Consider the following 23,789-nt stretch of genomic DNA (forward strand, 5'->3'; position numbering starts at 1 on the left):
AGTATTACATTTTTTAAGTTAAAAATCCTCCTTTTTGTAAAAATTCATGTGTGATTTACTCCTATTGAGTGAGTTCGAGATTCATCAAATTTTAAGGTGCCACTATTTGGCTGAAGTGAATCATTGAATATGTTACAAACAGTAAAGTGTGTCGATTTTTGGTTCATAAGTTCGAACATTCAGATATTCATGACAATACGGTAATTGAATCAAATAACATTGATTCTTTGAATACATCTATGTTGGAAATAATAATTTAAAGTTGGAGTAGGAATCCTAAGTTGATTAGGATTTGTTATTTATGTTTAATTAGGATTATTTTCAATACACAAAACATACACAGAAACATATAGAATTTTTGAGTTTATAAATAAAATATTTTCCTTCAAATTGGTATCAGAGCTTTTACGATCCTCATAGAAGATCAAAGAGTTTTCGTTGCCGGCGGGCGGCTATGACCCATATATGATGCCCGTCTGGCCAATGATCTGTCACGACCCGAGCCTACACCCTGGACATGGCCGGCACTCGAGAACTATTGTTGGTCCTTACGCGAACCTTCATCATTGCTGACTACAAGTGGAAGACTAACTTGAGCATATATAAGCATCAAATTGAAAGAACTATTTAAAAACAGCTTATTGAATCTCAAAACTTTATTGAATATACTTAGTATGAAACATAAGTTTTAAATAAAATATCGGAAACTAAAAGACTCTCTAAAAGTGTATATCTATGAAGCCTCTACTATTAAGGAATGATGTCGGGACAAGACCCACGACACCTCAAAACTACTAACTGGAAAGTAAATGTGAAGACCTCTGGAATACAAGGAGGCTCACCAAAGCTAACTGGAGTGTAGAGTAATCTCAACGAAGCGCCTATTGATAATCATGACCACCTATATCTGCATCAAGGATGCAGGTCAAATGACATCAGTACATGAAATGTACGAGTATGTAATATGGCTGATTAAACAAATAACTGAATTGAATGACCGAAGGCAACTCAACTGAATCAATACATAAACATGAAGTGAAAATCATTTAAGCTTTACAATAAAATATACAATGAAAGCAACATGAAAATAATTTACTTTACTTGTGGGGAGTTTCTCTAACCGACAACCATTACTATGAGTCTAGCAATGATACAACTTCCCGCCACACATTGCAAGGGCTCATCATATACCTTGTCGGGGGTATAGGATTATATCGTGACTATGGATTCAACTATATGCCTTCTTAAAGGCGGTGAGGAGTCACATGAAGAATCAATGCTATCTTATCCTACTCTGGCTACATAGTTTATTGGGACTTTTGAGTTATAAAAGACTCTAACCAAACCCGGTGCTCGATACTACTCCCAAAATAATTAATATAACTTTGTGTTCAATTCACCCATTACAAAGAATGGACTTCTTACATTACTTGAAATGTTTTTCAAAACATGAGACGTGTTTACCTTCTTGAAAACATGCACTTATGAACTTATCTTTCAAGTCTAATAATTAACACACACACACATATATATGTATGTATGTATATGTATGAATAAAATAGCATTAGAAACTCTTAAGTCTTAATGAAATAGAACCTTTTAACTTTTTCTCAAAACTAGTTTGAAACACAATGATTGGCTTTCAAAGACTCTCAAGACTAATAACTAAATTTGCAGGGTTCATGCGGAATTATGGACATGAACAACTCACCTCAGGGAAACTCATGAATACAACTCTATCTCAATGCTCATCTTTACTTCCTCAAAAAAACTCCGTTTAAAACTCAAGTGTTGGCTTTGAAAAACTTTTCAAGATTTATAACTCAAAATAGGGTTCATGCTGAATTATAGACTTGAACAAATCAACTGAAGAATCATAATACATAACATATAGCAATTCAATAATTAGGAATAGAATATCAAAAAAGGATCAGGAACTCAAGAACTCAAAATCAACTTATCTCAAGAATACTCAAATCTAGGGATAGAATTCTAGATTATTCTTTTACTGATTTGAAAGTAGATGTAGGGCGTGCGGACGAACTAGTCCAACACTATGATAGCCTTAAATACCTGGAAGAACAAGGTTCTTGAAGAATCTTGAAAAAGAATTTGATTAGAAGCCTTGAAACCCTAGCTTGAAGGTAAACGATCAAGAATACCTTTCTTGAGATTCTTGAATTAGTTTCTTGAAATCTCTATGACCAAGAATTATGATTTTCATTAGTGATTCATAATTGTATGGAGGAATTTGAGTTGGAAAGAATGAAATTCTTGGAGAAGGACTTACATTGAAGAAGAATCTTGAATGAAGTCTTCTACTTTGATTTTTCCTTAGGGTTTTGTTTTAGGGTTTGAGAGAGAAGAGAATGATGAATTAAAAGATAAAGATCTGATTGTTTTGGGTCTTTAATTAGTCAAGAAATTTGTTTATGATTTTCTTAGAGGTAAAAAGACAAAAGCGACCCTTTTTAATGTTTTCTCGTTAGCTAATTCGTCACTGCACTGTATTCGGTTACTAAAATGGCCATAACTTCTTACTCAAAACTTGGATTGAAGCGAAACTGGTGGCGTTGGAAAGACGATTCAAATACCTTTAATTTAATAGGTTATGAGCCACATATCTCTTTATATTCTAAGAGATATGGTTATTTGAAGTTGACCCAAGTAAACTCTTACATCAAAACTTAATCGGTAAGGAAACTTTCAACTCAACTTTGTGCTAGGAGTTTTTAGTGACCTTAATTCATATCCAAATCATTCCCACACTAAAGAATTTACCTTTACACATATGGGTAATTTATGAATCACCCAATATGAACCAACAAGTAAATGAAGAATGGTTCGAGTCCTAACTTAAAAAATTTCGGGTTTTTACATGATCATGTTGACAAAAGCTGGATGAATAATATATACATGAAAAGAACATGCTAGTAGGAAAGACTTACAAAAATATTGCAGATTTAAAGAAGTGCAACCATGCACAAGAGGAAGAAACTCTACTAAATTAAAAGTTAGAGAAAGTAGAAAAACAAAAAGAAAAAGAGTTGATGGGAAGGGCATCAACGAAAGTGGAGAGAGAGTACTCCAACACCAAAAATAAAATTTAAAAAAATACAAAAAGAAAAAGAATTGATGGAAAGGGCATCAACGACAGTTGGAGATAGAGTGCTCCAACACCAAAAAGAAAAGGCATTGGTGGGAAGACCATCAACCTTGGAAGTTGGAGAGAAGTGCTCCAACACAACCAAGAGAAAAAATATCGGAAAAACCAAAAAGAAAAGGCATTGGTGAGAAGGACATCAATCTTGGAAGTTGGAGAGAAGTGCTCCAACACAACCAAGAGAAAAAAGGTCGTGAGTTGAAGAGAAAATGCTCCAACACTTGGTTGTGTTGGAAAGAAGGAAAAAATCCAAAAAGAAAAGGCATTGGTGGGAAGGGCATCAACCTTGGAAGCTGAAGAGAAGTTCTCCAACACAACCAAGACAAAAAATAAAAAATAAAAAAACAAAAAGAAAAGACGTTGGTGTGAAGGGCATCAACCTTGGAAGTTGGAGAGAAGCGCTCCAACACAACGAAGAGAAAAAATGTCGTGAATTGGAGAGAAAGTGCTCCAACACAACCAAGAAAAAAAATATCGTGAGTTGAGAGAAAGTGCTCCAACACAACCAAATTTTTTTTTTGAAGATTGAAGAGAAGTACCCCAACAATTGAAAGATTGAAGAGAAGTACTACAACAATTAAAATATTGAAGAGAAGTACTCCAATACAACAACAATAACAAGAAGAAAAGGCAATAGTATACAACTTTGAATTACAGGAGAATGTTGGAAATAATAATTCAAAGTTGGAGTAGGAATCCTAAGTTGATTAGGATTTGTTATTCATGGTATTTTCTTATTTATGTTTAATTAGGATTTGTTAGTTAGAGTGGTTCATAGTCCTAGTTTAATTTGGTTTTTTCACTTTTATAATAGGGATGTTACTGTTATTTTCAATACACAGAACATACACAGAAACATATATAACTATTGAGTTTATAAATAAAATATTTTCCTTCAATTTATCCGTAGAAAATTAGACTTGAGTTGTTTAGTAAAGGGTTTCAACGACCTCGAGAAGAACCAAAGGTGAATGGACTTAATAAAGAGATTTCAAGACATAGTAAACGTCAAAGAACATCTACTTCCTTCACATATGATTTTGTAATAGTTCTTCTTGAAAATGAGCCTCAAACATTCAAAGAAGTTTTGTTTTTGTAGACTCATTCTTTTGGAAATAGACTGTCAATAATGAGATTTATTCAATCTTGAGCAATACATGGGAGTTGGTTGATCTTCTTCTAGGAAACAAACTTTTGGGTTCAAAATGGATAACAAAAGGTGTTCATTTTGGTCCTTTACCCTAAAACTAATAGATTTATTAAAATAATATTAAATTTAACTATGGACCCCACACGGCTTACAAAATTCACCATTCTTATATTTTTTTGTTTGCTTCAAAGAAAAAACTCCATGAAATCTAACATAATCTTTTTCTACTTTCTCTAACGAAATTGATTATTTTCTCTAACAAAACCTAACATTATTATTTTCTCTTTCCATGAGATCTTTCTTTGTAGCTAAGAAAGAAGACAATAATGGTTGATAAATCTGTTAGATTTAGAGTAAATGATCAAAATGAGCACCTTTAGTTATACATTAAGGACCATTTCAATTAAGAGAAATATATTATGGACCAAAAAAGCATCAAGCATACAAATTACCTAGGATTACATATTGATAGATATAGTTAGTACTTACTCATAAAATAGAAGATTCATTGTTCTTAATTTTTATAGGGTTTACTTAAAGTTTTAATAGATTATTGTACGAGCATGATTCTCTTGAAAGAGCTACATTAATCAATTGTTTTGTTTACTTTCTCTTATATTCTTGTTCTATAGTAGTTTTAATTATTATAGTTATTGTTTACCGCTAGTTATGAGTAGCTAAACACATAACTTGGATTATGGACCTTAGAGTAGGAATGAAGATAATAAATTATTTTAAAATAAATATCTTCTAATGGAGGTGTGATCATTGTGTACTAAATTTCTTTCATAGAGATCGCCTTTTTTTAGTTGCAAACATTAAGAGCTAGCTCATATTCCAATGGGAAAAGGGTCAAAAATACCCCTCAACTTTGTTTTATTGGTTGACTATACCCTTACCGTTAAAATGAAGTTATTCTTACCCCTGCCGTTACTAATTTCATTACTTGTACCCCTCAATTGGATGGAAAGCCCCAAATTGACCAAAATGATCCAATTTCAATTGAAAATTACCCAATTCATCTTTTTGACCCAAATTCGAATCCAACCCAAACAAAACTCATGACAAATTAAATCCCAAAATCAATTTCTTCTTCATCTTCTTCCTCCCTGAATAAAAATAATTATGGAGCTTAGAGTAGGAATGAAGATAATAAATTATTTTAAAATAAATATCGTCTAATGGAGGTGTGATCATTGTGTACTAAATTTCTTTCATAGAGATTGCCTTTTTTTAGTTTCAAACATTAAGAACTAGCTCATATTCCAATGGGAAAAGGGTCAAAAATACCCCTCAACTTTGTTTTATTGGTTGACTATGCCCTTACCGTTAAAATGAAGTTATTCTTACCCCTGCCGTTACTAATTTCATTATTTGTAACCCTCAATTGGATGGAAAGCCCTAAATTGACCAAAATTATCCAATTTCAATTGAAATTACCCAATTTCATCTTTTTGACCCAAATTCGAATCCAACCCAAACAAAACACATGACAAATTAAATCCCAAAATCAATTTCTTCTTCATCTTCTTCCTCCCTGAATAAAAAAATAATTTCATCTCTTTGCTCCATAAAAACTTCATACATTTGCAACATCATATATTCTCGTGGATTCATTAGCTTGTCGATTCAATTTTCTTACTTTAACATAATTTTCTTACTTTAACAGAATGAGAGATGAAGAAGATACACCCAATAGTAATCAAATATGCCTAGAGGAAATTTCACTCTCCCAACACGACACATATCATAAATAAACCCACGCCTCATAATTACGCCTGCAAAAAACGCAAGTTAAATTGGACTCTTGAACTGTGGAAATAGACAAATTACAACTCCCAATGTTAAGTCGTCATAAGTCTTTGCAATTACATACACATACATACTTCCAAGGGGATCACCATAACCCCGACTGATCATATACCCTCACATTGAAAATTCTAAATTGCTAGCTAACATAAATATATAACTCTAGAGGAAAGAGCACAACTTGTCTACAATCCATTGAGTTCTTGCCATTTGGGTTCTCATAGGAGATGAGTTTTGGGAGAAGATAATGGGTGCTTTGAGATGGAGGTGAAATAGGTTTGGGTTAAGTTAGTTGGGTCGGGTTTGGGTTAAAATAGATAATTGGGCAATTTCAATTGAAAACGGGTTAATTTGGGTCGATTTAGGGATTTTCGTCAATTGAGGGGTACAAATGATGAAATTAGTAACAATAGGGGTAAGAATAACTTTGTTTTAATGGTAAGGATATAGTCAACCAATAAAACAAAGTTGAGGGGTATTTTTGATCCATTCCCCTATTCCAATTCACTTGACAAAATAAATCAAGACTTGGAAAAAATCATTAACAAAGATTTGGTGCTACCATTCACTGTCTAATAATTTGAGCTCGAGAGAGGATAGTTAACCTAAGACTTTTGATGAATGAACAAATTAATTAAACACCTCAAGTACCGACAAAGACTTAGGGTGATATTCTCTTAATTGTTCTAGGAGGCTTTAATAGACTTATAGATTCGTCAGATTTGCGTAGTGAAGACACCTGAGTGAGTTCATAGTAAAGTATTTCTTTGAGTTCAGCTCGAGAACCGTAAGCCTAGTTTGTCTTTATTTTTGATAATAATCCAAGTAGTTAAAGTAGTTATAACTAATTTGAATTTTAATAAAAAATTATAGAGAACTCTAGTATGATCTTTATGGGATTCAACCTCAATCTAGTTGGGTTACTGTATTTTGAAATTGACCGCTTTATTACCCTAAAAATTATGTAGTTTGGAAGACATCAGACTACAACATCAGAAGCCTCAGATGTCTCTTTGTGAGTCAAACTATAGAGTGGAGCTTCATCCTATTATTAGTATTAGTAGCATTATTACCACCATTAGTGTTACGAGAATTTTGTGTGGGATTGGCATTACTAGAAGGTTGATTAATCATTTCTCTGACTATAAAGGCAAGCCAACTCTTTCTACCATTTGTTTTTGTTTTAATTAATGTGCCCCTTTATCCCACAATGATTTCAACTCGAGTCTAGAAGTTATTGGATTTATAAAGCCTTTGATTGCATTTTGATAAGGCGTAGTCTGATTGTTATGATTCTTACCTAGCCTAACTAATAAAATGATTAGTGTGATAAGTGTGTACAATATGAACATCATCACATTGTCTAAGAAATCTATACTAAAATCAGAAACTATACAACTGTTATATGGTTGGGACAGGCCCCCCACATTCATATTGATTTTTACTTAATATATTTAGAAATACTCTACTTTAAAAATCTATATTACTTTTAATGTGATTATTTATTGCCACATAATGTCAAATACTTGCTTAAAAAATAAGTTTTAAAAAACATTCTTTTTCAAAATATAATGCCCACTTAAATAACGTTACTAAATAGAGAGGGTATTTAATTTCATTCAATCGAGGAAAAGTAATTTAGTTAGTAGCTGGAGCTCAATTGATCATAAAATAGCGTCTAAGCACAAAATTATCACCTAGAATTAGTTGAATAAATTAAATAATGATATAAATGAATATCAAACAAAAGCACTTGATTCACACATAAGTTGTCTTTTAATGTATCTAGAAAGTAAATTCAAAGAAACATAAATGTAAATACGCCATGCATTTTGAAGAAGAACATATTAATTATAATTCAAAATACGAGTTCTACTTCAAAATTGATACATATTAATAGCGTTTATTGTTTTAGAGAAGAACCACCACCTCCTTCAAATCCTCCGCCTATGCCTTGTCCACCAATTCCAGATCCTCCACCACCACCACCACCAGCGTTGCCTCCTGGCAATCCGTTTATTCCATTTCCAACACCACCTCCAATACCTCCTCCTATTCCTCCCCCACTTCCTCCTCCTAGTCCTCCTACTATTCCTCCTCCCACTTCTCCACCTCCTCCTATAGGTATTATTCCAGGAACAATTCCAGGTACACCTCCTATCAAAGGTATACCTGGAATATTGCCAGGTCCTCCTAAGAAAGGTATTCCTGGAAGACCACCATATCCAAGTCCAGGTATCCCAGTTAAAGGTATATAAGGAATACCACCATATGCAGGTCCAGTGTCTCCACCTACCGAAGGTCCAATGGGGACATCACCCCGTCCTTGACCTGGTACTCCTCCTATTGAAGGTACACCCGGAATGCTTCCAGGTACTCCTCCTATTGAAGGTATGCCCGGAATGCTGCCAGGTAATCCTCTTATTGAAGGTATGCCCGGAATGGTGCTAGGTAATCCTCCTATTGAAGGTATGCCCGGAATGGTGCCAGGTACTCCTCCTGTTGAAGGTGTGCTCGGAATGCTACCAAGTACTCCTCCTATTGAAGGTATGCCCGGAATGCTGCCAGGTACTCCTCCTATTGAAGGTATCCCAAGAATGTTGTCAGGTACTCCTCCTATTGAAGGTATACCTGGAATGTTGCCAGGTACTCCTTCGAGTAAAGGTATACCAGGAAGACCACCATATCCTAGTCCAGGTCCTCTAATTAATGGTACATCACCATTCTTTTGACTAGACAGTGTTTTCACTCCATTTGTTAGTGCATCACTCTCTGCCAATTGCCTACCTAATATGCGCCCAACTAAAAATATGGTTAAAACCAATATCAAAATGCCTTTCTCCCTCATTTTATTCTCTAAAATTAACCTCAACCATTTCAAATTGTTGCTGAACCTCATGCCATTTTATAGGTGGTAGAACATGAAATTATATAATTAATAACATCATATCTACTCCTAAGCTAATTCTAACTTTTAATTTCTTTTATTTATTGTGGAAAAGAGAAAAGCACATCGGTTAACACCTTAAATTATTAAGCAATGAACTCTTTAATTCAAACCCTATTTAGTCAATTTTGTAGAACATGAATTAAATTATCTAATTAATAAGGGCATATCTACTACTAATAAACTAATTCTACCTTTTATATATTTTTAAATGTTTGGAACTTATAGAAGAAATTGAAAGTAGGACAACATCAAATTAATAAATTTGAGTCAAATCAAGAAAATAAATCAAACTAAATTAGAAATAAGGTCAACATTTTTTTATGGGGGGAAGAGATGCAATTTTCTAATGTATTTAGGTAGGATTAATGTGTTAGATAATGAAGAACAATTCATAAAAAAAGAATGGAAGTCAAATGATGAGTGATTACAGGACGTTACAAAAGTAACTGAAGATTAGAAAACATTACAAAAGTGGTTCAAGATTATTTATTATAAAATAATATTGGCACTGATATTTTTGTATTATTAGAGATGACAAGTGTAGAGTTAATCTATGGTTCAAAATGTTTTTCAATTTCTTTGGTTGGCTTAAATGTTTGGAAATATTTTCCAAATCAACTCATTTTCCTCAAATTTAAGGAAAATGGCTTCTCTTCCAATTTTTTTTTTTAAAAATATGTATTTCCTCAAAAAAAAAAAAATTCCTCAAGTTTTTCTTTTTAAAAAGATATATTTTCCTCAATTTTTTTAAAAAGATATATTTCCTCAAAAAATATGATTTTTTTAAAAAATTTTGTTATTTTTTCAATTTCAAATATATTTTTATCCCTACCCGGCTACCCCCAATCCATCCCCCCGCCTCAAACAAAAAAATAAAAAAATTTAAAATTATTTTTGAAAAATGTTTCGATTTTTTTTTTACCTCACCCAACCCCTACCACCCCTATCCTCTACCCCTACCCCACCCCAAAAAAATGTTTTTGAAAAATATTTCAAAATTAATTTTTTAATAAATTTTTTACGCCACTCCCCCCGCCACCCCCACCACCCCCAATAAGGTCATCCTCCTCCCCCACCACCCTCGTCAATTTTTTTAAACAATTATTTTTGGAAAATATATCAAATTATTTAAAAAATCATTTTTTACGCCACCCTCACCCCTACCCTCCACCCATGCCATCCCCGTCAATTTTTTTTTTTAAAATTATTTTTGAAAAATATTTCAAATTAAAATTTTTTTCATTTTTATGCCACACCCTACCCCTACCCCCCTACCAACCACCCAATTTTTTTTAAGGAAAAAATATTTTTGGGAGATATTTCAAATTTAAAAGATTTTCATTTGTTACACCACCCCTACCCTCCCTCCACCTAGTCCATCCGTGTCAATTTTTTTTTATAAAAATGTTTTTGGAAATTTTTTCAATTTTTTTTTCATTTGTCTCATTGGAATTGCACAAACATATCGTTCAATCAAGAGCACTATTCAAGTCATCGGTATTGATCACAACCAATACTCAAATATGCCAAAGAACAACCACATTCACAAACACAAAAATAAAGGCGAATTTTAATTCTGATAAAAAACCAACATTCACATTAAAACCAAAAAACAACAGTGACAAACATAAACATCCAAAACAAGATAGATACAACCCAAGGGGATAGGTATGAACCTCACCCTGCAAAACAAAACCTAGCATTGTCCTCAATACAAAATAAAACAACTGTCTCAAAAGTAAAACAAAAAGAGAGTCAAGATCCCCCTGTCATGCTAAGCTTGAGGTGAACGCTGCACATCTGGGGTTCTCTCAATCTGGGCATCAGTGCCCGACTCATCACCAACAATAACCTCTACTCCACTGGAGCTAATTATTGAGGTGTCCCGAAGAGAAGCCTCTATGGTCGTTTGCACCATCGCACCCTCTAGATCCACAAGATCATCATACATAGCCGCATCACGGGTCCCATGCTCTTCCTCATCAGTATCAGGAGAGTCCGACTCACATCATAATCGGCTATAGCAGCATCTCCGATCGTAGTAGCCGGAGGGATTTCAGAAATAATTGGCATCTATGTACTTAGAACTTCGAGAAGATCCACAGTGCCGAACAACATAGATAGATATGTGGATTTGAGCTCATCCACGTCACCCCTCAATCCAGCAACATCAGCTCTCAAAGCCGTAACATCAACGGACTGGTGACCTCCCTGCTCACATGCCTCAACTCGCACCGTGAGGGCGTCCAAGGCTAGGTCATGTGCGGTGATCAACTCCTAGTTCTCTCGCAACTCAGCTCGGATAGGGGCTAGGGCAATAACAATGGCCCGCTTAATCAGTCCGGGGACAGCTGCCTCAACCCAAAAAGCATATACATCAGTAGATTGGGCTAGATAGCCTATCTTGTACAGCATTGCCTGTGTCAACAGGGGGTGGGAGGTGGCAACAACAGCTGTAGTGGTAGTAGCAAACGAAGAGGGAGCAATAGTAGTAATACTAGGGGTACCTGAAGGCTCATCGGCCTGAGTGGGAAGATATGTATCTGCCTCTAGCATATCTACATCGACAGCCGGGGATGTGCCCACTGGCACTGTTCTCTTCCGCTCAGACTCGTCCCTGGTGTACTTGGCCTCAATCCTCCAGATATCAGTAGAGGAAGTGAGAGTCACTTCCACATCCGGCTTTGCCATAAAGGGCACTCGAGCACGCCGACACAACTCTATGAACAACATCGAGAAAGGGAGCGATGTCTGGCTTTGCTTGGCCCTCAATTCCATCTCCAGCTCAATGATCAGCTCGAGATTCAGTCTATCCTGGTCAATAATAGAACCCCGCAAAGCTGCCTTCAAATGCCGGAGTATGGACTCATTCTGGAAAGGCATTAATGTGCTGCTAAATGAATTTGAACCAATACCACGCAGCCACATTCAAGTCCTTCTTCTCAATATAGACCCCTGACTCGATCCACTGCAGTGTAATGTCGGAAATCAAAGGGGCCAGCCACCCCTTAAGGTCTTCTAGGGTCTTCTTCTGAATTTTATCCACCAAGAAGTGTTTTATATTGACGGTGCACCCCAATACCTCATTAATGTACGAATTGCTGCACTTCACCCTCTTTCCACGGACTACCACATAGTTAACAAGTGTAACCGAGTTGGCTTTCTTATTGCCCTTTGGGACCTGCTTCCATACTCAATGTAGAACTCCCCAACCCAAGAAGGTATGTATGAGCCTCGGGGATGTGCGAATCACTCGAATTTGTGGAACCTAATGGTGTCCCACACATCTGGATATCTGCCCACTACCCCATCAGTGGACAACCTCTTCTCTTTTAAAATGGTGCGCAACCTGGTAGCTTCCAATCTATTCATCGAACGAGGTGGAGGTGCCTATACCGGGGGCACTGGTTGTGCTTGCTCAGTAGTCTGTGCTGGAGGTGGAGGAGGTGTCAGAGTGATCGAAAGTCTGGCTGGATCATGTAGAGTTTTGGAGCGCAACTCAACTCGTCTCTGCTGAATAGTTTGGTCATCCTCTGGCTCTGATGTAAAAGTTGGCGATCTAGGCCCCGAATTGTCCTTACGATCCGATTCTTAAGTGGTGAGGTGGGTGTCGTTGATTCCCATGCCGTCAGAGCTGGAATTAGCTGGACTCGAATTCGTAGGACCTTCCCTTTATTTGTGTCCTTCCCCCAGTTAGAGCAAGTCTAGGTCATGTTGATCGTGGATGGGCAGCCTTCTCAGAAATAACCACTCATCGTTCTCTCTTTCGGGGTGGTTGGTTCCTCCTGGGGACTTTAGGTCTGGCCATATCTGCAAAACACCACATATCGAACAAATTTATTAGAAATAGGTCAGCGAACTATCATTTTTTAAAACTTTACGGAAAAATTCACCGACCATCTCGGTGAGTCATCGAGCTCATTCGAAAGTTACAAAACCAAAATGAACTAAAATCAACACTAGTCGGCGAGGTCCAGGGTCAATCGACGAGTCACCGAACTCGATCGACAAAATAAAGGGTAGCTCGTCGAATCTAACAAAATGAATTTCAATAAAATTGGGTTGACAATGGGTGATTAAAAAGGGCATTCGGTGAGCACATGCATATCGCCGAATGTTACATAGGCTAAAAGCTAAAATATCAGGGCGAGATAGCGATTTGACTAAGCTCGCCAAACATCCTCTTGTGCCTGATTTCTTCCCCGACTTCCAATTTTCAATACGCAACCTACGAGAACAAAATTAAAGAACAAAATTAAAGCCCTATTCTATGCAATTAACACCTAGCCCATATCACTACCAACCCCGGGGTACTCAGACTTTCCCCATTTTATCAAAAATTGACCAATCAACGTCTTTTGCCCTTAAGAATAACGTCACCTGCTCTATCATTGGGCAAATTCAGTTGATTGATACAATTCGGGTTACTCAGAATTCACCCACACTAGACCCAACATACTACAACCACACACACATAATTTTAAGCACTTTAAACACGGAATTCAAAATATAGGGGTTAAACACAAAATTTAACATGATAATACAGTAGTCCACAATTCAAAATCGACCAAATTCACAAGATCATGTAATAGATCTAACAATAATACGATCATGCATAGCAAATGTCTAGAAATTTAATCAAGTTCGGGACACCAACCTCAAAATAGACAGACACAAAAATTCAAGCGAGCAAATACGAGGGCAAAAGCAAATTTCCACCAAGCAATGATACCCACACGAAAATATCAAGTAAAATACAATCTAAATTGTAAATGTAAGAGTGCAAGAGTCGAAAAAGGAAAAATAAAAGGGAATTTTGAATTTAAAACAGTTAGAATCCTTTTGACCCTTCAGTTCACTCCCCAGTCGGTGGTATCCACTTATGTCGCCGACCCATTCAGTGATTCACCGAATGGTACTTTTGACCACCGAAGTTACCAGAACTCCAACCCTTTGGTTGGTCAAAAAGGCGATCTATATCGGGCTCGCCGACCCTTTCGACGATTTGCCGAATGGTACATGAGTTTGCCCATTTGCCCCTTTTTCCCAAATTTTAAATTTTCAACCTGCAGATCTAACAACCGTTATTCAAACAAGAAATATAAAAACTAAAACTTGGGTTGCCTCCCAAGAAGCTCCTTATTTAACGTCATGGCACGACGAAGACACGTTTTCAAGCTTCATTCTTTGGGTCAACCATGGTATCACTCGGTAAACCTCCTTTTGGTCTTGGATTTAAATTAGTTGAGATTTGACCCATTTGTGTTTCCTGCTTAATAGATATAAAATGTGAAGTAACTGTTTGGTTATGAGAAAGGACATCATCTTTCATTTCCTTTAGCACATTGTCTCATCTTTCCACTTTGTTGAGAATGTGAGCAAACATATCTTCGGTGTAGAAATTTTTAGGGTCAGCCCTTGTCTCTTTTGGCTTTTGACGCTCAAGGGGAGGTACATATCTTTCTTTATCGCCATCTCGCTCTCTTTAATTCGTACCACGGTCACGCCATTCCCTATCTCGGTATCTCCAACCGTCATCGCGATCCATGTTCCAACCTTGATTTTTTCCCGGCCTTGGATAGTTCGGACGAGAACCACTTGCCTGGTTTGCCAAGAAATGTACTTTTTCATTGTACATGACCTCAAAGTGTGCTTCATCAAGATTCACTCCACTAACTCCAACTGCATTCACAACCTTGGAACCACTTCCCATGACATGTTTTGTCAGTAGGTCCATTTGGGTCATCATCTTGGCTATGTTTTCATCTCGCTCTTAGTTCTTTTCTAATTGTTCATTTTCCATCCCGAAGTTCAAAGGAGACACCTGATCTTCCCTAGTATACCAAGCTTGATTAATTCCTCATCTCATCAAGAAGGGTAGATGATACGTCAAATGGTTTTTTCATGATTCCTCCTCAAATAAGCTGGTCTGCTACACCATTGTTGACTGAGTCGAGGTTGTGGTAGAAGTATTGTACCAACACATTGTTCGGTAGTCCGTGAGTTGGACATTGGAGCAGCAACTTCTGAAACCTCAACCATGTCTTATGAATAGGTTCACCATGCACTCGCTTAAAGTTCTGAATATTATCCCTCAACTTCACCATCTTCAAGGGAGGAAAAAACCTTACATAAAACACATCAGTGAGCTCCTCCCAAAAAGTAATTGATTATCTTGGTAAATCGGCCAACCACTTCGTTGCCTCCCCCATTAAAGAGAAGGGAAACAAACGAAGTCGGACCGACTCATGAGTGATGTTCTTGAAATAAAATGGCCCACACACATCCACAAAGTTTCGTATGTGGTCATGAGGGTCTTCATGAGCAAAACCTCCAAAGAGTTCCTTCATTTACAACAGCTGCAACATAGTGCTGGTCACTTGAAATACCACATTGCCCATAGTCGGAGGCAATCGAATAACACCCGCACTTCCTAGTTGACATCGTGCGAATTACCAATATCGTCATTGTTCCTAAGTTGGCTAGCATTGCTCCCGTTTACACTCATCTCTTCACCTGTTTTAGAGCAGCCAACAAAGAACACAAATAAGTTGATTCAACTACAACAAAATCACTTCACAACTAAACTTCAATAAAAAGAATTCTAAACACCACTTTCCGGTAGCGGTGCCATTTTTGATAACGCTCAATGGTACGCTCAAATTACACCTTCCTAAAGAAGTATAAGCGATCGTTATCAAGTAAAGAACCCAACTTGTAGGTTGGGGTTGACACCACAAGGAATATGGTTCAGACTTAAACTTAACTAACAATTATATCCGTTTAGTCAAATTATTTCCAAGGAAAGTAAACAGGGGGGATTTTGTAAGTAAGTAACAGATTTGAACGCTTAAGTAACAAGTAAACAAAATTCAAACTTTGAGTTATCAATATGAGAAAGAAACTAGGGTATATGTGTTCTCCACAAGCTTTTAACGTAGTAATCCTTATAATAGTAATCCTTTCCTAGTGTTTAATATGCAAAGTTGGTAAGTTAGGTATCCCTAAGTGATTAGTCCTCCAAATAGGGAATTTCACCACGCAACTTGGTCAGTCTACGGGTGTGTGCTTTACTAACCCTTATTTTTACCCCAGATTAGTCGTCATATCAATGTAGTTTAGTTTTCACCCTCACTCAAATTGACATCAAACTATTAGATAGCATCCACTAAATCTTTGTTGTTTAATCATTTTCTCATTCACTACCTCCTTGGTCCGGCAAGTAGGAACGAGGCGAGTTCCTACGTTTGCAACCATTAAAAACACTTCTAAGCGAAAGGATTAACAATACATGCATAAACACTATTCAAGAATTACTTAATTATTATTCATACTTTGTTAATTGCTCATGGTTCCCACAACCCTAGTTTTGAATTTAGCTACTCATGCTTGAGAGTTCACAATTCATAATTAAGTTGAAAGAATTCATGAACTTACCGTTAGAATAGATGAACCCCGAAATCTTGAATTGAATTTCAAAGTGAAAAATTGTATAAAACGAAATTCGGAAATTTAATTGCTAAGAGTTTCCCAATTAATTCCCAAAGAACAAAAACTAGAAGTTTACAATAATGTCTAACCCCCAAAACGAGGATTACAATTCCTATTTATAGAAATAAATCCTAACTTAAACAGGAAACAAAATAAGGAAATAAACTGCTCAGACACGGTTTCAATTGATGCCTTGACCTACAGACCGTGGGTTGACCTACGGTCTATCGGTCCCCTTCCGTGGTTCAACACTTGGAAAAAATAATCAGGTACTGGAACTTTCAAATCCCAGATCCTCACGACGATGTGCAGGATGACCCGTGGGTCTACTTACAGTTCGCCGCTGCCTTCGTGGTTCCAGCCTTGGTCAGACTTCCGTGATCTTCCACCTATGCTTGCCCACCTATGGTCAATGATTTGCTCCGTCGATGGCCACTTCTGCAATTTTCAGCTCGGATCTTCATCAACTGCATCCAAGCCTATTTCCTGCAAGAATTACACACAAAACATTATTTCTAATAACCAACTATCCCAATACACACATAAACTTTAAGTGAAATGCATCAAAAATATCGTAAACTCACGGTATATCAACACCCTCAACTTGAACTTGTTTTTTGTCCTCAAGAGACACACTAAAACTCTAAACGACACTTATGTAGAAGAAAACATACAAACTTAAGCAATCACATGGCTTTCTCAATCAATTCCCTCACATTAGTGCAAATCTTTTCATCTAGACTCAACAAGCTAACTCATGCGGATCAAACCATGACATAGATCAACCAATAGACACCACAACATACACTTTTCACAATCACCAAGGTACCAACTCTCCAACAATGTAACTAGTGCCCTCACTTCAAAAGAAATCATTTTTTCACACAATAGATATGAATTTCAAATTTTAGGATTCATTCAACACTCATACTCAGAAGTGACTTCAAGTACAGTTAGTTCTCAATACCATAGGCTTGCCCTTATTTTCGCTGCATAATTTCTCCAAACTAGCATTAGGATCACTATAGGACTTTCTTAGCTTGTAACGTAGGCTCAGGGTCAGGTAGTGTACATTTGGGTGCTTTTTAGTGACTTTTCTGCCCTCCTTGACATTACATTGGCTTTTTACCTCTTTTCTCAACCAATTCTTGACATCTTTTTATTTTCTGCTCCTTCCCTCGACTCTCTTCAACACCGATGTGACTTTTGACTTTATCGCTCTTATTTTTCACTTTCTTCTCTTTCTTTTACTTCATCTTTCTTTGTTTCTCTCAACACTTCTGTCATTCATCGTTTTGTTTCTTTTGACTTTAGTCACATCTTTTTTTTCTTTCTTCTACACAAAAATCTTTTCATACCCTTTTTATTTCGATTTGTTTTTTCATAGCCACCCTCAACTTATGTATTTTGCATGAGTTGAAGTGCACAATATCCGATGTCGGACCAGGGCCAAGATTAAGGTAACTTTTGAATTAACCACCGTCAACTTAGGCTTTTGGCCTAAGTTAAGGTGCACATGTCCAAGGAGGGACCGGGGCCAAAACAATATTTTAGGGAAGGTGAATTCGGTGTATTGAAAGAAGTGGTCTACATTAGGCTCAAACATTTGGATCAAAATGAGCATTTACTTCATTTGGTTGAATCATTTTAGGCTTGAGTGGACTTATTTGAACAAGGGCCTATGATCATCTCCCAACTTCTAACCTAGATTATCTTAGCAGGACCAACGGGGCAAGTTCTAGATTGGCACAAACTGTATGAACATTCAAAATATTCGCACACACACTTGGCACATTGTTTCATTATCAGATTATTGAATTACCCCGTTCAAGTTTTAGCTTAAGTCATGCTATCATACCGGTTCCTTATCATATCATATGAAAATCCAACACATTCAACTCATTCAGCCTGTAGATCTAGCACATTTCAATTTTTTTGGACATGAATCAATTTAATGCTCTTTATGCCTTCATGCTTTCATTCTTCTACTTACTTCTACACTTACAATCCTAAACATGCCGGTTCAACATAAAATTAGAATAGTCCCTTCGGGGAAAAGATTTGTAACACCCCGACCTTTCAAGATGTCTAAATTAACTCGTATCTTCGTATAAGGACATATAGGGTGAGTAATAAATTAAAAATAATGTGGTATGTCATATTTTAAGTGTTCAAGGGTTGTATCTCAAGTTTTGAAGTTAAGTAAGTGGCAAAATAAAAGTTGGCGAATGTTATCGTAAGTTCCTTTTTAAAGATTTCTCTAAAATTTGGGTCAAATGTGTTGGATGTTTTCTCCCAACATATAAAGAGTTAGAAGTCCTATCACCCATTAAATCAAAGGCCTACGAGTCTAGTTTGCAACGCATAAAACCCCGTATCAAACCGACATCAGAGTAAAAAGTTATGAGGGTTTTACTAGGGACTGCCGGGGCAGAATCCGGGTCGGTAAAAAATATGGTATGTCGGCTTATATAACGTTTTAAGCCATGGAAACATTTCATTTTAGTTCCAAACCAGAGATAAAGCTTAAGAGAAGGCTCCTATGGAGTTCTAGCATGATGAAGGTTAGTTTTGACGATTTCTACCATTAAATATTGCCCCCGTGCCTAGAAACGTAATCCCTACACAGCGCAATCATTTTTCCCTTCTATTAGCTGTGTTTGGAGCTGGTTTTTGAAGATATAAATTTGTAGTTTTTGTTTTTCTTCAAGGTTTACACTTGGTTAACTAAGGTAATCGTCTCGGGACCCTTTTATGGTTGTTTTTATGAATTTTTTCGGACGTTTTGACAAGTTGGGGCAATATGGAAAATCTGCTGATTTAAGATTAATTATGAACTGTTTAGAGGTGCGTACCAACTGTGTATATATAGTGTTTACGAAGCTTAGGACATAAGGAACAATTTTTGTGAAGGAACTACGGTCTTTCGAACGTTCATTGGAAAGGTATGTTAAGGCTATTGCATACTTATGACATGTTTTCATTAAAGCTTAGGAGCAATGTAATTGGGTTGTTATCCTTGTTACACTTGTAGACATTATTTTTGATTGTTGGCTTCTTGAGTTGATATAATCTACCCTTGTCGGGATTCTTATTCAGTTAGTAGCGTCCCTATGTTGGACATGACTTAGAGGCTATTTGTATAGGTTGTTTATAACTAAATTGCTTGCTTTTAGCGACTAGATTGTTATTGTTTCCCTTGGGGCTATTGTGGTTAGCTGCAGGAATGTGATTTATGCCTAGAAGGGCTATATTCTGCCTACAGGGCTATATGAATGCCTAAAAGGGCTATGAGTTGCCTACAGGGCAATATTGACGCCTAAGAAGGCTATGTGCTTCCTACAGGGCCATGTTGTTGCCTAAAAGGGCTATGAGTTGTCTATAAGCTATGTTGATGCCTAAGAGAGCTATGTGCTGCCTACGGGGATATATTAATACCTAAGAGGGCTATGTAATTGCCTACGGGGTTAGGGGACTACTGATAGGGGTATATAGGCTGATTGGCACCTTTCGGGCTTATGGGGGCCTGAGTAGGTGGTCTGTCTGCTGTTTGTACCTGTCGAGCTTATAGGGGCTTGGTTAGGTTGTTGTTTTATTATTTTTGATAAGTTTATATTTAAGAGCAGGTCAGTACAGTTATTTTATCCTTGATTTATTTATCAGATTATTCTAGTATATCAGATATCTCCTCTTAGTCTATTGCCGTTCATACTTTGTACATTATTTTGTACTGATGCCCCATTGCCTTGGGGGTGCTGTATTCATGCATGCAGGTCCTGACAGATGACCGAGTAGACCTCCTCAGCAGCAGGATTGAATTTTATCCGGTTGGCTAGCCCCTTTCCTCCGGAGCTGCCAGAGTTGGGAGGTTTGTTACCTTTTGTTGTATATATCTTTATGGGTAGGCTGGGGCCCTGTCCCGCTAATCTTTACTCCTTTAGAGGCTTGCAGACTAGTGTGTGGGGTGTATAGCTACGTTATGGCCATACAGGTCGTCTGCAAGCCATGTCTAGTAGAGTTTTGTTTATAAATGTGTTGTGCATCACAATCGATAAGTAAGAAGCTACCGGGTATGTTAGAATGACTATCCTTCTTTTGCTCACCTCGTGCTTTAGAGCGGTGTCTTAAGGGTTGAGGTTTCTGGCTTATAATTAATACTTGTATGCAGATAGAGATGACGGACAATAGACAGACCACAACTAGCCAGGGGCTAGATACAACTGCAATCGAGGGTACCGACAAGGTACCACAGGTGGAGGTAGCCCATTGTGAGACCCAGCGGGAGACATCTTCTCAGCCCCCTATAGCTTCTCCACCGCTTCAGGAGCCTCCGAGGGCTACAAGATTTTCGGCTCCACCAGCAGTACCACCTCTAGTTCCTCCTATTCCATCTGATCAGGATTTCAAGAGTGCAGTATGTATGTTAGCACAGTTAGTAGCTGCACAGTGCCAACTAGTTGCGCGAGATGTTGTCGGACCTTCTGAAGGGCTCAGAAGTTTGAGAGTTCGTGAATTTCTTGCCTTGAATCCTCCACATTTTACAGGGACATATCACAAAGAAGACCCTCATCACTTTATTGATCAGTTTCATAGGATCTTTAGAGTCATGCATGCCTCAGCGACTGAGTCAGTTGAGTTAGCAGTATTTCGAATGCGCGATATTATAGTATTGTGGTATGAGAGTTGGGAGAGATCTATGGGAAAAGATACATCCCAACCCACTTGTGATAGCTTTACAGAAGCTTTCATGGATCACTATTTGCCTCGAGAGATTAGGGATGGCCAGGTCAGTTTCTGAACCTCCGACAGGGCAGTATAAGTGTCCGAGAGTATGGGCAGAGATTTGATTCATTGGCTAGATATGCACCAGCTTTTGTTGATACGATGCATGATAGGGTGTGTAGATTTGTGGGAGGGCACAACTCATACTATATTGATGCTTGTTCTACCGCTGCACTAAATGATAATATGGATATTTCGAGAATTCAGGCATTTGTACAAGGCATAAATGATCGCCGACATTTACAGTATATGAGTGAGAGGGTCGAGAGAGAGACAAAAGAGGGCTAGGCCCGCTGGTTTGCAAGGGGATTTTCAGGGTCCCGGACCCCGATATTCTATTAGGCCATTTAGACCTCCACCACAACAATTCCAGGGTAGTAGATTTGATCGTCAGGAACAGTCAGGCCCAGGTAAGGGTTCACGAGCATCAAGCTCGCAGCTGCAGAGGGGTTCAGGCCAGGCTAGGACAGCCTCGCCGCGTTTCGCTACTTGCGATAGGATGCATTTCGGGAGGTGCAGACATGGTTCCACAGGTTGTTATTCTTGTGGACAGAAGGGGCATAGGTGGAGAAACTGCCCTACCATAGGTCAGGGTGGTATAGGTCAGTCGACCAGGTCAGCAATAGGTTCCTCCTCATCATCACAATCTACAGGGCGTGGACCCTAGACTTCAGCACGTAGAGGTAGAGGCGGAGGCAGAGAGGGAACATCTAGTTCTGGTAGTGGATAGAACCGTACATATTCATTAACCGACCGACAGGACTCAGAGTCATCACTAGATATTGTGACAGGCACATTGATTGTTTGGTCCCATGGTGTTTATGCTTTGATAGATCCTGGATCTACTTTGTCTTATGTTACTCCATTTATTGCGGGGAAGTTATGTATAGTAGCAGAGTCATTAGATCGACCATTTATTGTATCTACACCAGTTGGTGAGTCTATTGTTGCCAAGAGAGTCTATCAAGGTTGCACGGTAGAAATTATCGACCCTCAGACCTCTATAGATCCCGTAGAGTTAGAGATGGTCGATTTTGACGTCATTATGGGTATGGACTGGTTAGCATCTTGTTATGCTAATGTTGAGTGCCGAACCAAGATTGTTATATTCCATTTTCCAGGAGAGGCAGTTCGGGAATGGAAAGGCGATACAGCAACACCGAAAGGTAGGTTTATTTCCTATCTTAAGGAGAGGAGGATGATTACCAAGGGTTATATTTATCATCTTGTTCATATTCATGATATAGATACAGAACCACTGACTCTTCAGTCTATTCCGGTAGTTAATGAGTTTCTTGATGTTTTTCGAGATGAGCTCCCTCGTAGCCCTCCAGAATGGGAAATTGATTTTGCCATCGATATGCTACTAAGTACACCACCCATATCTATCCCTCCTTATAGAATGACTCCTGTTGAGCTAAAGGAGTTGAAGGATCAGTTGAAAGACTTGCTGGATAAAGGCTTTATTAGGCTTAGTGCTTCACCATTGGGTGCACCAGTGTTGTTCATAAGGAAGAAAGATAGCTCACTAAGAATGTGTATCGATTACCGACAACTGAATAAGGGAACTATAAAGAATAAGTATCCCCTTCCGAGGATAGATGACTTCTTTGATTAGTTACAAGGTGCTAAGTGTTTCTCAAAGATTGATTTAAGATTAGGGTACCACCAGATACGAGTTCGGGAGAAAGACATTCCAAAGACAACTTTTAGAACTAGATATGGACACTTTGAGTTCTTGGTAATGTCTTTGGATTAACGAATGCCCTAGCAGTGTTCATGGACCTGATGAATAGTATATTCAGGCCGTATCTAGACTTGTTTGTGATTGTATATATTGATGATATTTTGGTGTATTCACGTTCAAAAGATGAGCATGCAAATCATCTGCGAGCAGTCCTTCAGGTTCTTTGAGACTGAGAACTTTATGCAAAGTTTTCTAAGTGTGAGTTCTGGTTGGACTCTGTAGCTTTCTTTGGCCATATTGTATCAGATGCAGGCATTGCGGTTGATACACAAAAGATTGAGGTCGTAAAGATTTGGCCCAGACCCATGACTCCGACTGAGGTTCGTAGTTTCTAAGAGTTAGCTGGGTACTACAGAAGGTTTGTAGAGAGGTTTTCTTCAATTTCAGCCCCATTAATGAAGCTTCCTCAAAAAGCAGCTAAGTTCCAGTGGACTGAGGCTTGCGAGAATAGTTTCCAAGAGCTGAAGGAGAGGTTGGCATCAACACCAATTCTTGCATTGCGAGACAGTTCAAAAGGCTATGCGGTGTATTGTGATGCTTCTAGTGTTGGGTTGGGATGTTTTCTAATGCAACATGGAAATGTTATCGCATATACTTCAAGGCAGTTGAGAAAGAATGAGAAGAACTATCCGACCCACGATTTAGAGTTGGCTGCAGTTGTGCATGCGCTAATGATCTGGTGACATTATTTGTATGG

At 37.8% G+C, this 23,789-nt stretch overlaps 1 protein-coding gene across 1 annotated transcript; it reads right to left on the reverse strand.

The window, feature by feature from the left end:
* Window positions 1–8,025: 8,025 nt before the first annotated feature.
* LOC125868672 (uncharacterized) lies at window positions 8,026–8,970 on the reverse strand. Its single transcript, XM_049549269.1, has one exon. It carries the CDS (start codon window positions 8,968–8,970, stop codon window positions 8,026–8,028), a length of 945 nt encoding a protein of 314 aa, XP_049405226.1.
* Window positions 8,971–23,789: the final 14,819 nt, after the last annotated feature.

The sequence above is a fragment of the Solanum stenotomum genome, chromosome 6 (assembly GCF_019186545.1).
Source record: "Solanum stenotomum isolate F172 chromosome 6, ASM1918654v1, whole genome shotgun sequence".
Taxonomy (NCBI): domain Eukaryota; kingdom Viridiplantae; phylum Streptophyta; class Magnoliopsida; order Solanales; family Solanaceae; genus Solanum; species Solanum stenotomum.